General features: G+C 38.6%; 1 protein-coding gene across 1 annotated transcript in view; it reads left to right on the top strand.

Annotated features, from left to right (window-relative positions):
- Positions 1-2,176: 2,176 nt before the first annotated feature.
- Positions 2,177-13,939, top strand: part of Cluap1 (clusterin associated protein 1) — a 47,526-nt gene continuing 35,763 nt past the window's right edge. The window contains exons 1-2 of the mRNA XM_067148976.2: positions 2,177-2,198; positions 5,408-5,604. Of these exons, the coding sequence (XP_067005077.2) occupies positions 2,177-2,198; positions 5,408-5,604 (219 nt within the window). The remainder of the gene's footprint in view (positions 2,199-5,407; positions 5,605-13,939) is intronic.

The following is a 13,939-nucleotide window of genomic DNA, read 5'->3' as shown; positions in this document are numbered from 1 at the left end:
TGGGTAAATCCTGTAACATTATTCGAACATAGAATACACCATTAAAAGCTTCTGTGGCTCAGGCGGCAGCGCGTTGGCCTCTCACCGCTGGATTCCGTGGTTCAAATCCCGGTCACTCCACGTGAGATTTGTTTTTCACCAGCTATTCCGGTTTTCCCTGTCATCTTCCATTCATTTTTTTGCTAGTTGTTTTACGTCGCACCGCGATGCCCGAGTGCGCGAATTTCGCTTCACGCAGTATAGTCCATACACAAATGTCAGAGTACCTTCAAACGCACAATCTCCTTAATCCTTTCCAGTCCGGTTTCCGGCAAGGACATAGTTCAATTACAGCCCTAAGGCCGGTCTCCACTGATTAATATTTAAACAACAACATGTTAAATGTTAAAAATGGTGACACCATCAACATGTTAAATGTTGAATACTGTTTCATTTCACATTGTGTCCACACTTAATAAACATGTTAAACTTGACTTTCTTTGTTTATATATAGGTAGTTCATCATATCAATTTGTGGTAATGCATTTAGGTGGTGTCTGGTATTTTCAGACAAGGACAATGGACTCAGATGAAGAGGATTTTGCCTTTGTTATTGCCACTGTTGCTTCTTGATATGATTTAGAAATGCAGTTCTATTAGACACATTTCCTCCCGTCAACTTGCTCATTGCTTCAAAAACAAACCATTTTGAAGTATAAATTTTGTCCGCTCCCGCCCCGACTTTTCTGATTATTATTATTATTATTATTATTATTATTATTATTATTATTATTATTTGCAATACTCGACTGTCCCGGTAGCGGAGGGACGCTAGGTTTTTTTCGATGCACTCGCGGGAACAATTCTAGATAATTTAGGATTCCTGGAAAATGTCGGCTTTTTTTCGCTTTATCACTGGATTCCTTTGATGAGACATCCCACAAACAAGGCCTTTCTATTATATCATTAATTAAGTCCAAAGTAATCTTGCTCTACTCCATTTCTGGCTATAAATTTTAGTATAGTGCAGAGAGAACGACACACGTGCGCGTATCGGTACCAGTACTGTATTTGTAGCTTATAACAAAGAGAATGAGTGTTGGGGAGTGTTGTAACTATAATTCTACTTCACTAGAAGCACGTAGTTTGCATCGTTTGGCTATCTGTTGACATGGAAACGGAAAGGAAGTTGCCGAAGCTGTGCCAACATCTCCCGACTTGACATATTTTCCACTTGGAGTGGAAAACACGCCAACAAGTTAAAAGTGTTAACCTCAACATTCTGAGTTAACATGCAAAGTCAACTGGAAGACACAATCACAATATACATGTCAATTGTAACATGTTAAATTTAACATGTTGGTGTAAAATGTTAATCAGTGGAGACCGGCCTTTAAATGTTAATCAGTGAAGACCGACAACACATCGGTAGTGAAGGTTAACTGCTACACTACCCCATAAAATAAAATATGCGTATTATATTTTATACCACTTAAAATATGGGTCGAGCAGGTCAGAAGATTATGAAGTATTATAAAAATACCTTTGTCACTGGAAGAATATATGCAAACGCAATATTACTTACACTTTCTTGTCACGAGGGTAGCGAAAGAAAGACCGCGCATTCTTCTCTACTTCACAGCACATACCTTTCCCCTCTTGTTGAAAGGAGATATCAAGGAACGACACACACTACTATTTAATTATGTTAACTCACTGAAAACGCATAAATAACACTAAAAACCTCATACACAAATACACGTGCTCTTATGACAGAATCAGTAGTTCTCAGGTCTACCCGCTAGAGAGAGCTCTAATTGCTGTTCCTCGATATCTCGCTGAGTGTCGCGTATTGTCTCTACTGTATTTTTGGTGGAGGAGTTATGGATAAGTTCCAACGAGCTAGAAAGAGGACTCTTTCTAGCTCGTTGATAAGTTCATTTTCATGATAAATCGACTTTGTCTACATTCGATGTTATCGAAATGTATCGACTCCTGAATACGATACAACGATAGTGTTTTCAGTTTCCCGTTGCTTAGTTACCAGTAAATACTTTTGTGGACATGTGCACCGTCGTTTTTGAAGTTGTTTTGAAGAGTATGGGTCGTTTGTGGACAAAGATTGCTCTTTTTTCCGGATTTGTGAATGAAATATATTATTTTTGATTGTTCTGGATTGTTTGTATATAGTTGAAAGATGTCCTACAGAGATATAAGAAGTAAGTAGACTAGCTTTGGTTTTTGTAAAGTTTATTAATCGTAATTGTGAATTACATTGGTAATTAATGATGGAAATTACTTTGTGCTTCATTTGGAGATCGTCTGGGCTGTTATGACGGAAGTTGTATTTGGTTTTGTATAAATCTATCAGTTTCATTTCATCAGAATTTGTAGTAGGCCTAGAGGCTCTGAGGAGTTAACTGCTCCTGCCGGAAGAAATTGTGTGAACAGTGGTATGCTAGGCTTGATAAATTCATGTCAAGACGAATTAGTGTAGAAAGAGTACCAATAGATTGAAGATAAAATTTTGAGTACAGGTACGTGAGTGAATGGTGTATCAGTTGTTCAATGGTGGGCGAGTTGTTCATTTGTTCATCATTGTTGAGACTTTTAGGGGCATAGTCCCATGGAATTCTGTTATTTTCTTTGGGTATGTTCTTTCTAACTCATGCCTTATCTGTCTATTTATGAGGTAACTTAAAAGCTTTTCAGCCTGTCAAACACACATGTTCAATATAATATAGGCTAGGCCTATAACACTATAACATACCTGTAAAAAAATGCACACTTTTAAAGAAAGAGTAACATGTTTTATTCTACAGAACATACTCAGATTCTATCAAATCACTTAAATCATGCATGTATGTGTACAGTATTGTTTGCATTGCACAAATTTGCCAATGATTGAGAGTTTGGTGACACAAGTATTAACAAATAATGATTGACATATTAGTATTCAGATTTTGACAGAGCTTTGAGAGACCTAAATAGGAACAAGGCATCTGGTATTGATGACATTCCCTCTGAATTACTGACTGCCTTGGGAGAAACCAGCACAGCAAGGTTACTCCATTTAGTGTGTAAGATGTATGAGACAGGAGAAGTGCCATCCAATTTTTGGCAGAATGTTATACGTATTCCCAAGAAGTTGGTGCTGACAAGTGTGAAAACTTCCACATCATTAGTTTAGTATCTCGCGCTTGCAAAATTTCAACATACATTATTTACAGAAGAATGGAAAGACAAGTTGTAACTAAGTTGGGAGAAGATTGGTTTGGCTTCAGAAGAAATGTAGGAACACGTGAAGCAATCCTGACATTACGTCTGATCTTAGAGGATCAAATTAAGAAGGACAAGCCCACATACATGGTGTTCGTAGATCTTGAAGAGGCATCTGATGTTTATTGGACCAAGCTATTTGAGATTCTCAAAGTGATCAGCATCAGAAACTGAAAACGAAGAATTATCTACAATCTGTATAAAAATCAATCTGCAGTGATAAGAATCAAGGGCTTTGAAAAAGAAGCAGCAATCTATAAAGGATTGAGGCAAGGTTGCAGTTTGTCCCTCCCTCCTTTTCAAAGTTTATAGAACAGGCAGTAAAGGAAATCAGAGATGAATTTGGGAAGGGAATCACAATCCAAGGAGAGGAAATCAAAACCCTGAGATTTGCTGATGATATTGTTATTTTTTCTGAGACTGCAGAAGATCTGGAGAAATTGCTGAATGGTATGGACAAGGTCTTGGGTAAGGAGTACAAGATGAAAATAGTCTGAAACAAAAGTAATGGAATGCAGTCGAACAAAGTCAGTCGATGCAGGAAATATTATATTAGGAAATGATGTTTTAAAGGAATTAGATGAATATTGTTACTTGGGCAGTAAAATAACTAACGATGGCAGAAGTAAGGAGGACATAATATACAGACTAGCACAAGCAAGGAAGACCTTTCTCAAGAAAAGAAATTTGCTCACTTCGAACATTGATATAGGAATTAGAAAGATTTTTTGAAGACTTTCGTCTTGAGCGTGGCATTGTATGGAAGTGAAACCTGGACGATAACTAGCTCAGAAAGAAAGAGAATAGAAGCTTTTGAAATATGGTGTTACAGAAGAATGCTGAAGGTGAGATGGGTAGTTTGAATCATGAATTAGGTGTTACTTAATCGAATTGGTGAAAGGGGATCGATTTGGCTAAATTTGACCTGAAGAATAGTTAGAATGATAGGACACAGTTGGTGCAGTTGGTTTTTGAAGGAAGTGTAGGTGGTAAGAACAGTAGGGGAGACCAAGGTATGATTATGACAAGCAGACTAGAAAAGATGTAGGATGCAGCAGTTATGTAGATATGAAAACGTTTGCACAGGATAGGGTGGCATAGGGCGCTGTATCAAACCAGTCTATGGACTGATGACTCACACAACAACAACAACAACAACATTAGTATTCAACTGGCACTGTATTAATCTATTGAAATATGTCTGTACTTATATAAATTGAAAACTAATACAATCATTATTTGTTAATACTTGTACATATTATCACCAAACTCTCAATCATTGAAAAGTTTTTTGCAACATAAACAGAATTGTACATATGTGCACATGACTGAAGTGATTTGATTGAATCTGAGGATGTTCTTGTGGAATGAAACATATTATTCTTTGTTTAGTAGGACCTAGTGTGCATTTTTTACAGGTATGTTATAGTTTTATATATTACATTTAAATAAGTCGATACTGGGGTAGGGCTTCCTTCTTAACAAAATATTTGTAAGGTTGTATTTCTGGGACGTATTGTATGAGATAGGGTCACAAAGAGTGCCGTCAGTCACACAAGGCAACTAATTTGCTAATTAATACATGTATTAGGCCTATATGTGTTGGCAGCTCAGTTGTTTTGCCATATGATTCATTAATATTTTTACTCATGTTAAATATGATGTGTGTTGCTAACAGTGAGGTTTCAGCTGAGGTACTGACCAAAGGCTTTACAATGCAATTACTTACAGTACATTTTTCAACATATAGATTGATATTGAGCTGTGGTGAGACTCACAAGCTATACTTACTCCCTATGGGTAGGAATTGTAGAACGCAGCTTACTGAATCTAAGGGAGGCCCTGAGGGGCAGGAGGAAACTCAACCCCCCACCCCTGGGCTCATATTTTGTATTCCTGTCAGAATCCAGTAATGTCATAACCATCCTTACCCTGAGTAGCCTATAATAATAGGCCTATTATGTAATGTGTAGGTAATGGCTAGTTGAAAACAAAAGAATCCAAATCATGTCTTACAGGTCCAGCTTTGAAATTTGCAGTCTAGGTTCATATGTCTTCTAGTTTGATCTTTTCTTGGTTCTCCTCAAAAATGAGCATTAATGGTTATCAACATTTTTCCTGTGCTGAAATAATTTCTTTATGATTACAGATTTTATTGAAATGATGAAGTCTCTTGGATTTACCCGGCACATTTCAATGGAGAATTTTCGAACCCCCAACTTTCCTCTGGTTGCTGAAATTTTGGTCTGGCTGGTGAAGCAATATGATCCATCTGAAGAAATTCCTTTGGATATTGAGACAGAGTCAGAGCGAGTGATGCTTGTCCGATCTGTTGCACATTTTATGGTAATTTATATTTTTCATGATTTATTAGTGTGATTTTAAGTAGGATCGTTCATTTTATGGTATTGCTTATTCATGCACTATTCACGTTAGCCTCCTTGGTCATGGACCTTTTGTAAAACCCTTTGTAACTCTTAAGTGAATTAAGTTATAATGAATTTCTCATCTAAATTTGAAGGGAGTTCAGTATACAATGCAACACATTTTTTTTCTAAAAACAGGTTGGCTTTATTGAGAATTCAAACAGACCATTTTATTCCCCAATCCTTTTGCTAAATACCCTATTTTTAAACATAATCTCTGTTCAGTGCTATGGTCTTACGCCACCGTAATGTGAGGGCCTGTATGCCTGCATGGTACCTACTACTTGACTGGTCGATGTCAGAGCCAACGTCGTGTTGCATCGATAACTTCCTCATCATCCACGTAGTGCTTCCTGTGGAGTGCATCCTTCATTGGACCAAACAGATGGAAGTCAGAAGGCGCGAGATCTGGGCTGTAGTTTGGATGAGGAGGAACAGTCCACTGAAGTTTTGTGAGCTCTTGTCGGGCGCATAGACTTGTGTGAGATCTTGTGTTATCATGGAGAAGGCTCACCGTGCTTTTGTCCACTGCCAGGTCTCTGTAGACATTCTGCAAGTGCCTTTGAATATATGTGATGCCCTGGTTTTCCGCCAAAGAAGACCTAAATAACTGCTCTCTGTTTGGTATGCATCTCCATTACAGACGCCATTTTGAGGGTTAGTTAAAGTGCTGCCACCTATCGGAAATTAATGAAACTCTACAAGATGAAGGAGGAATATTCAGAGATGTCCGAAACAAAATTCTAATTTTTTAAAACTGAAATTGGCTCAGAAATAAAATGTATTGCTCGCTCCTCACATAATTTGTGAGAACTTTCTGAGCTGTAATGTGTCAAGCTTGGCCATTTGCAGCTCCAGTTACCCAAGGTATGTATGTGTCGGTGGAGACTGCAGCTGTCCTAAGATTAGTTTCTTTTCCTCTTAGTTCTGCTTCTCACAGACATTACCCAGGCAAAGGAAAAATACCTTACTTAATGTTCTATAGATCAGAAATTCAAATGAGGTAATATACAAAGAAAACGAAACACATAATAACGAAACATGAAAATGAAACACATAATAGGACAAACACAAAGTATGGAAAGTGGAGCAACAGGAAAGAAAAAAAAAAAAAAAAAAAAAAAAAAAAAAAAATAATAATAATAATAAATAATAAATAATAATAATAATAATAATAATAATAATAATAATGGTTTTACATCCTATTAACTACTTTTATTGTTTTCAGAGACACTGAAGTGCTAAACTTTTGTCCCATGTGAATTCTTATATATGTTGGTAAGTTTTTTTTTTTTTTGCTAGTTGTTTTACGTCGCACCGACACAGATAGGTCTTACGGCGATGATGGGACAGGAAAGGGCTAGGAGTGGGAAGGAAGCGGCCGTGGCCTTAATTAAGGTACAGCCCCAGCATTTGCCTGGTGTGAAAATGGGAAACCACGGAAAACCATTTTCAGGGCTGCCGATAGTGGGGTTCGAACCTACTATCTCCCGAATACTGGATACTGGCCGCACTTAAGCGACTGCAGCTATCGAGCTCGGTAGGTAAGTTTACTAACACAAGGCTGATGTATTTACCTTCAAATACCACGGGATTGAGCTAGGATTGAACCCATGAAGTTGAACTCAGAAGACCAGAGTTCTACTGTCTGAGCTACCCAGCCTGGTCAGGATAAGCATTTAAACACAAAAAAGCATGGACAGTCTTCACATATTTGTAAACTGCCGTCTTCAAGTTCTTCTATACCAGTTCTTATACATCATTTCGTCTCAGCCCCTGACGAGCTCATTTCTGCTTCAACACTCACCGAGGTGTTGTCTTGACAGATCCTCAGTCTTAATGAGGTATGTGTAGGATAAGGAGTACCCCAGATAAAGACTGGGGAATGGAAGAGAGAGAGAAAAAAAAAATGAATACAGATGGTATAAAATGAAATGGCGTATGGCTTTTGCTGCCTGGAGTGTCCGAGGGCGAGTTTGGCTCACCAGATGCAGAGCTTTTGATTTGACGCCCATAAGCGACGTACACGTTGTGATGAGGATGAAATGATGGTGAAGATGACACACCCAGACCTCATGGCAGCGGAATTAACCAATTATCGTTAAAATTCCCAACCCTGATGGGAATTGAATCCAGAACCCCTGTGACCAAAGGCCAGCACACTAAACATTTAGCCATGGAACGGGACATACAGAAGGTAAAGGAAAATGAGCACTGGATAACAACAAAACATGATGAAAGCAGAATCCAATCAGCAGAGATGAAATTCCTTAGAGGAATAATTGGAAAAACACTCAGAAACATAGAAATCAGAGAGATAATTGGATTCCCTAAACTGCAAGACAAGATAGAGACCAGTAAGCTGAAATGGTATGGACACATGATGGGAATGGAACGAGATAGAATTCCAAGGCAAGTATTTACAGATGAAATAATAGGAGTCAGACAACGGGGAAGGTGAATGGATACTGTGAAGGGGAGGGAGAGTATAGAAAAGAGAGGAGTAAAAGTAGAAGAAATATTGGAGGAAGGGAGTGGTGGACAGAAAGACAACTGTGGAGGTCCTTGATTCACAACCTGACCCAGAAGACTAGAAACGGGAAATGATGATGAAGATGTAGAAGTTTAAAAATAGAAATTATCACTCTTGTGATCATTTTATAGTTTGCAAAGTTCTGCAAGGACTTCTCCTTAGATAATGCTTTTCTTCTAAGAACTGTAATTACCATTCTATAGGGCTCAGTTGCAGTCTTACAGAATTACTTCAATGGGCCCTAAATACAGTCGTATTTTTAAGCTTTCAGATCCTCTTATTTCTAATTGTATAATAATACTAGCGGATGTACCTGTGCTTCGCAACGGGATTCTGAGAAAGACTGACTTTGTGGTTTTCCTAACTGAAATCAACATAGGTCATTACAAAAACGTAAGTATGAATGCAGCGATTAAAAGCAATGCTATCATATAAAATACTCGATCAAATGGAAAGCCGCACGTTTTATCACTTTTAACGAACAGTGCTGCGGTTAGATTGCGGTGCAAATCTAATAGTCCAAAGTTCCAGAGCTGGGATGACCAGGCCGCAGATTGCCATGAACACTCATCTGTCATTATTCCACTAAATATGCACACTGTTCATTCCAATCAGTACCTCAGAGTAGGGATTTAATAGCCCGAATGCTATGATGATCCAGTGTGTTAGTACCAGTAGTATCAGAAAATTTATAAACCAGGGGAATGGTATGCTAAAGAAGAAAGTTATCTAACTCACCAGCTACTTACCATCAATATTCAGGCAGGCTGTTACACTCTGTCCGACTGGGCGAGTTGACCGTGTGGTTAGCGGTGCACAGCTGTGAGCTTGCATCCGAGAGATAGTGGATTCGAACCCCATTGTCGGCAGCGTTGAAGATGGTATTCTGTGATTTCCCACTTTCACACCAGTCAAATGTTGGGCCTGCACCTTAATTAAGGCCTAAGTCACTCCTAGCCCTTTCCTATCCCATCGTCGCTATAAAACCTATCTATGTCGGTGCGACGGAAATCAAAAAAGAAATCTACCGGAGATGAGGGGCAACAGAAGACACAAAGCACATCACGACAAACAATGGTCAATGTAATATTATTGTTGATCAGTGTTATGAGCTTTCTATATTGTAGGCCTACACATTTAGTTTTCTTCCGACTCTGTGATTTGTAAAATATTTTATACCGTAAACTGTAGTTTCTTATTCTCAGACTTTACATACCGATTTTCATTAAATACTGTTTACCCATTTTCTCGTTACTCGGCGCTGGTATGGACTTAGTAACAAAAATTCAAATTCATGAATATCTTGGTGATCATAGCCAGTACGGTAACAATGTATAAGACATTAATAATAGGAAATTTAATACTATATAACCGTAGTTATCTAGCATTCATTGACTACACTTCTAATAAGAAATATTTGAGAATTACATTTTAGGCCCTCCCCTAAACTACTATTTCACTCAGCGTGAATAAAATAATTTACAGCCTAGACTATAGCGACTTATTTCCTAACTTTGCATACCGATTTTCATCATGATAGGACTACTAATAACAACAATATTTGAGAATTAAATTTTAGGCCTTCCCCTAAACTACCATTTTTCTCAGCGTGAATACAATTATTGACAGCCTAGATTGTAGCAATTTATTCCCCAAGTTTGCATACCCATTTTCTTTAAAATACGACCACTAATAACATAAATAGTTGAGAATTCAATTTTAGGCCTTCCCCTAAACTACCATTTCACTCAGCATGAGTAAAATGATTTATAGCCTAGATTGTAGCGGCTCATCCCCCGACTTCACATAACGATTTTCATTAGACCACTAATAACATAAATAGTTGAGAATTCAATTTTAGGCCTTCCCCTAAACTACCATTTCACTCAGCGTGAGTAAAATGATTTATAGCCTAGATTGTAGAGGCTGATCCCCCGACTTCACTTACCGATTTTCATTAAATTCTCTTCAACCGTTTTCTCGTGATGCGTGTACATACATACAGACAGACAGACAGAAATTACGGAAAGGTAAAAAGTGCACTTTCTTGTTACTATGGACATGACCGATACAGAAATACCATTATTTTCAAATTCTGAGCAATGTACAGACAAAACTCTTATTTTATATATATAGATGATTGTTCAGTAGACTTTGTCTTTTGATAATTCCTGATTGAGGAAAGTATTTTGTTTGTTGTCAAGCAATAAAAATAAAATGAAAATAAAAATAACATATTGTTACAGCTTAAACATTTGATCCCTTTTTTTTTTACTTTCCAGAGAATTGTCCCATTGTGTCTGCGTTTCTTTTCATGTTCCTGTCCTTTTGTATATTGCTTGATTTGTCACTTGTTTATTCTTTTCCAGGTTTCCAAATGATCATAGTTACATGTGCTTGTACAGGTCATCAATATGAAAAATTTCTAGTCTTCAGCATAATCTCCAGTGTCTTCTGTGTACCCAAATTCTGTTTTCTGCTGCTGTTATCCGGTTTCCTTCTCTTCCTTCTACACTCTCCTTTATTCATTTTACATACAGCCATCTGTATCTTAATATTCTTTGAGGGATTTTTTCCTTCCGTCATCATCATCAGGGTTGATGAACTAGATGTTAAGACCCTTAAAACGAACTTCATCTTCGTATCATATTGACCATCTCAGGATTGTCCTTTCATTTATTTTCCTTATATTTTCACTCTACAGTAACTGTGATCTTTCTGTTATTTCTCATATAGGTTCTTCCTTCACCAGTTTTCCCTTGTGGGTAGGGGTGGTAGAATGCATCCATGATATTCCCTTCCTGTCGTAAGAGGTGACTAAAAGGGGACTTCAGGGGCTCTCAGCTTGGGAGTGTGGGTTGGCGAGCACAGTTCTCATAGCTGAGTCTGGCATTACTTCCACTTACTTGTGCCAGGCTCCTTACTTTCATGTTGCCTATTGGACCTCTTTTGGTCAACTGTGGTTTCTTTCTGACCCTGATGATATTAGGTTTCCAAGATGTAGGGTGTCTTTCATTTTCATGCCTTTCGTGTCCCTTCCCTTTCTTTGGCCGATGCCCTTATTCTATGATATATTGGACCTCTTCTACTTTCCTTGTGAATAGTGTTAATAGAGAAAAATTGCCCAGTTGTAGTTCCTCTGGAAACAATAATCACCCCCATTATTCTCAACTTGGGAGTGTGGGTTGGCGGTCACAGAGTCCTACTGGAGTCTGGTATTTCTTCCACGTATTTGTGTTAGTCTCCTTACTTTCCTCTTTGCTATCCAACCTCCCTTGTTCAACCCTTGTTCTCTTCTGATCTCGACAATATTAGATTGTGGAGGCCTGGGGAATATTTCATTTTCACGCCCTTCATTACCTTTCTTTTTATTTTGCCAATAACTTCATTCTTCCAAGCGATGGCTTTTTCCGTTTCCCTCTGAAAATCCACAGCCTGTTTCCTAACATTTGACAGGGTCAGGAATGGAATGAATTAAGCCCCCATCTAGCAGCGAGGATAGGAACTGTGCCAGCTGCCGAAGCCTGTCGCACTCCTCTGGGGCAATGATTAATGACTGACAGATGAAATGAAATGATACTGGAGAGTGTTGCTGGAATGAAAGATGACAGGGGAAAAAATAAGATTGAAAAGAAAAACCTATCCCACATCCGCTTTGTCCAGCGCAAATCTCGCATGGAGTGACCAGGGTTTTAACCACAGAACCCGGCGGTTAGAGGCCTGCGTGTTGCTGCCTGAGCCATGGAGGCATACTCCCTTTTCCCTCTAATTAGTGTTATACAGAGGATGGTTGCCCAGTTGCACTTCCTCTTAAAACAATAATCACCACTACCTTCCTTCACCTATTTTCTCTCACTCATTCTTTTCTCCATCTGTCCAGCCTTGTCATTCCCCAGGAACTTTACCTTTTAGGCATGTAGTTATGGCAGATAGGCTAGAATAGTCATTATTAACTAAAATATATAAAAATAAACATCGGTCATTATTATGTGTCCTTAGGCAAATCCACTTTGGGTCATATTATTAAATAAATAAAATCAGAAGGCTATAGATTCACATGCCACTGGTTTTCAGTTGGCCTTTGTTGTTTTGTGTAGTTAATATTTCTTCGGTATGTACTTATATGTATTGAACACGGCATAATATGTTGAAAGTTTATTTCGAGTAAATAAAATCTATTGTGATTTGCTGATGCTCAACTCTATACCTGACCTGTTTTGGGCACAGGATGAAAATAAAAGAATATTGGAGACTAAAATTACTGCAATATCTTATGTATATGTAGTTTCTAAAAGGACACAAGTTCATCAAATACCATTGTTCTGCCTAGGACATTCTTAGTGGGCACACCACCCTGCCGTTTTTACAGACCACGTGGCTAACATAACCTAGATATGTGCTAGTTACCGAGCTTGATAGCAGCAGTCTCTTAAGTGCAGCCATTGTCCAGTATTTAGATCATAGTGGGTTCAAACCCCACTGTTGGCAGCCCTGAAGATGATTTTCCATAGTTTCCAATTTTCACCCCAGGCAAATGCTGGAACTGTACCTTAATTAAGGCCACAGCTGCTTCCTTCCCACTCCTAGCCCTTTCCTCTCCCATCGTTACCATAAAAACCTATCTGTGTTGGTGCAACATAAAACAACTTGTAAAAGGAAAAGAAAATGTGCTAGTTACATAATATTCATTCATATTTAAGTCATTGGGTGCTCCAAATTAAAATGTAAAACTGTTTACTTTTGCATCAGTTACATCGGTGTTTACTATGACTATCACGTAGTGTCATACGCGAGCGGTGTCACGATTAGTGTGGAATCGAATGTGAGTACTCGATTCTGCGTGACGTCACAAACCAGTATGGCACTCGTCAGCGATCGAGTGGTAAGCCCCAGTGTTACATGATTAAGAACCAGCAGCAGAACTTTAGAACTTCAAAATACTCTTTTATGTCTTGTTCGTACTCGTTGGCTGAACGGTCAGCGTACTGGCCTTCGGTTCAGAGGGTCCCGGGTTCGATTCCCGGCCGGGTCGGGGATTTTAACCTTAATTGGTTAAAAATTCCAATGGCACGGGGGCTGGGTGTATGTGTTGTCTTCATCATTTCATCCTCATCATGACACGCAGGTCACCTACGGGTGTCAAATAGAAAGACCTGCAACTGGCGAGCCGAACCCGTCCTGGGATTTCCCGGCACTAAAAGCCATACGTCATTTCATTTCATGTCTTGTTCGTGATAATAACACTAAAATAGCTCAATTTTGCATTTAATGTCTATCCACCTGATATTGCTTAGGGGAATAAATTGAAATTTTATCATATTAATATTTTACGTAGTATTCCCCACCCGGCTGATGAAAATTTCTGGGGAGAACACTACAGTACTGTAGAAATATGCACACTTATACAGGGTGTATCTGTGATGATGTTACGAACTTTCAGGGATGATGGAGGATGGCAAATGGATCAATTTGAGGTATAGAACCATATTCTGGAAGTGAGCAAGTCAAAAGTTAAGCAAAATCTATTCATTTAAATCTGTTTACCTGCACAAGTTTTACAAACTGCTCCATTTACAACAAATGTTCGAAATGGCATGTCCCTGTGTCAATGCAGGCATGGCATCGTCGCACAAAGTTCTGTCATGCCCGTTCGAATATCCCCGGTGTTGTTTGAACAGCATTGCAGGCAACGAGAATTTTTACCAAGAGATCCTCTTCAGCC

The sequence above is a fragment of the Anabrus simplex genome, chromosome 6 (genome assembly GCF_040414725.1).
Source record: "Anabrus simplex isolate iqAnaSimp1 chromosome 6, ASM4041472v1, whole genome shotgun sequence".
NCBI classification, from domain to species: domain Eukaryota; kingdom Metazoa; phylum Arthropoda; class Insecta; order Orthoptera; family Tettigoniidae; genus Anabrus; species Anabrus simplex.
The sequence above is the reverse complement of the archived record's forward strand: the minus strand, read 5'-3'. Positions and strand labels throughout refer to the sequence as shown.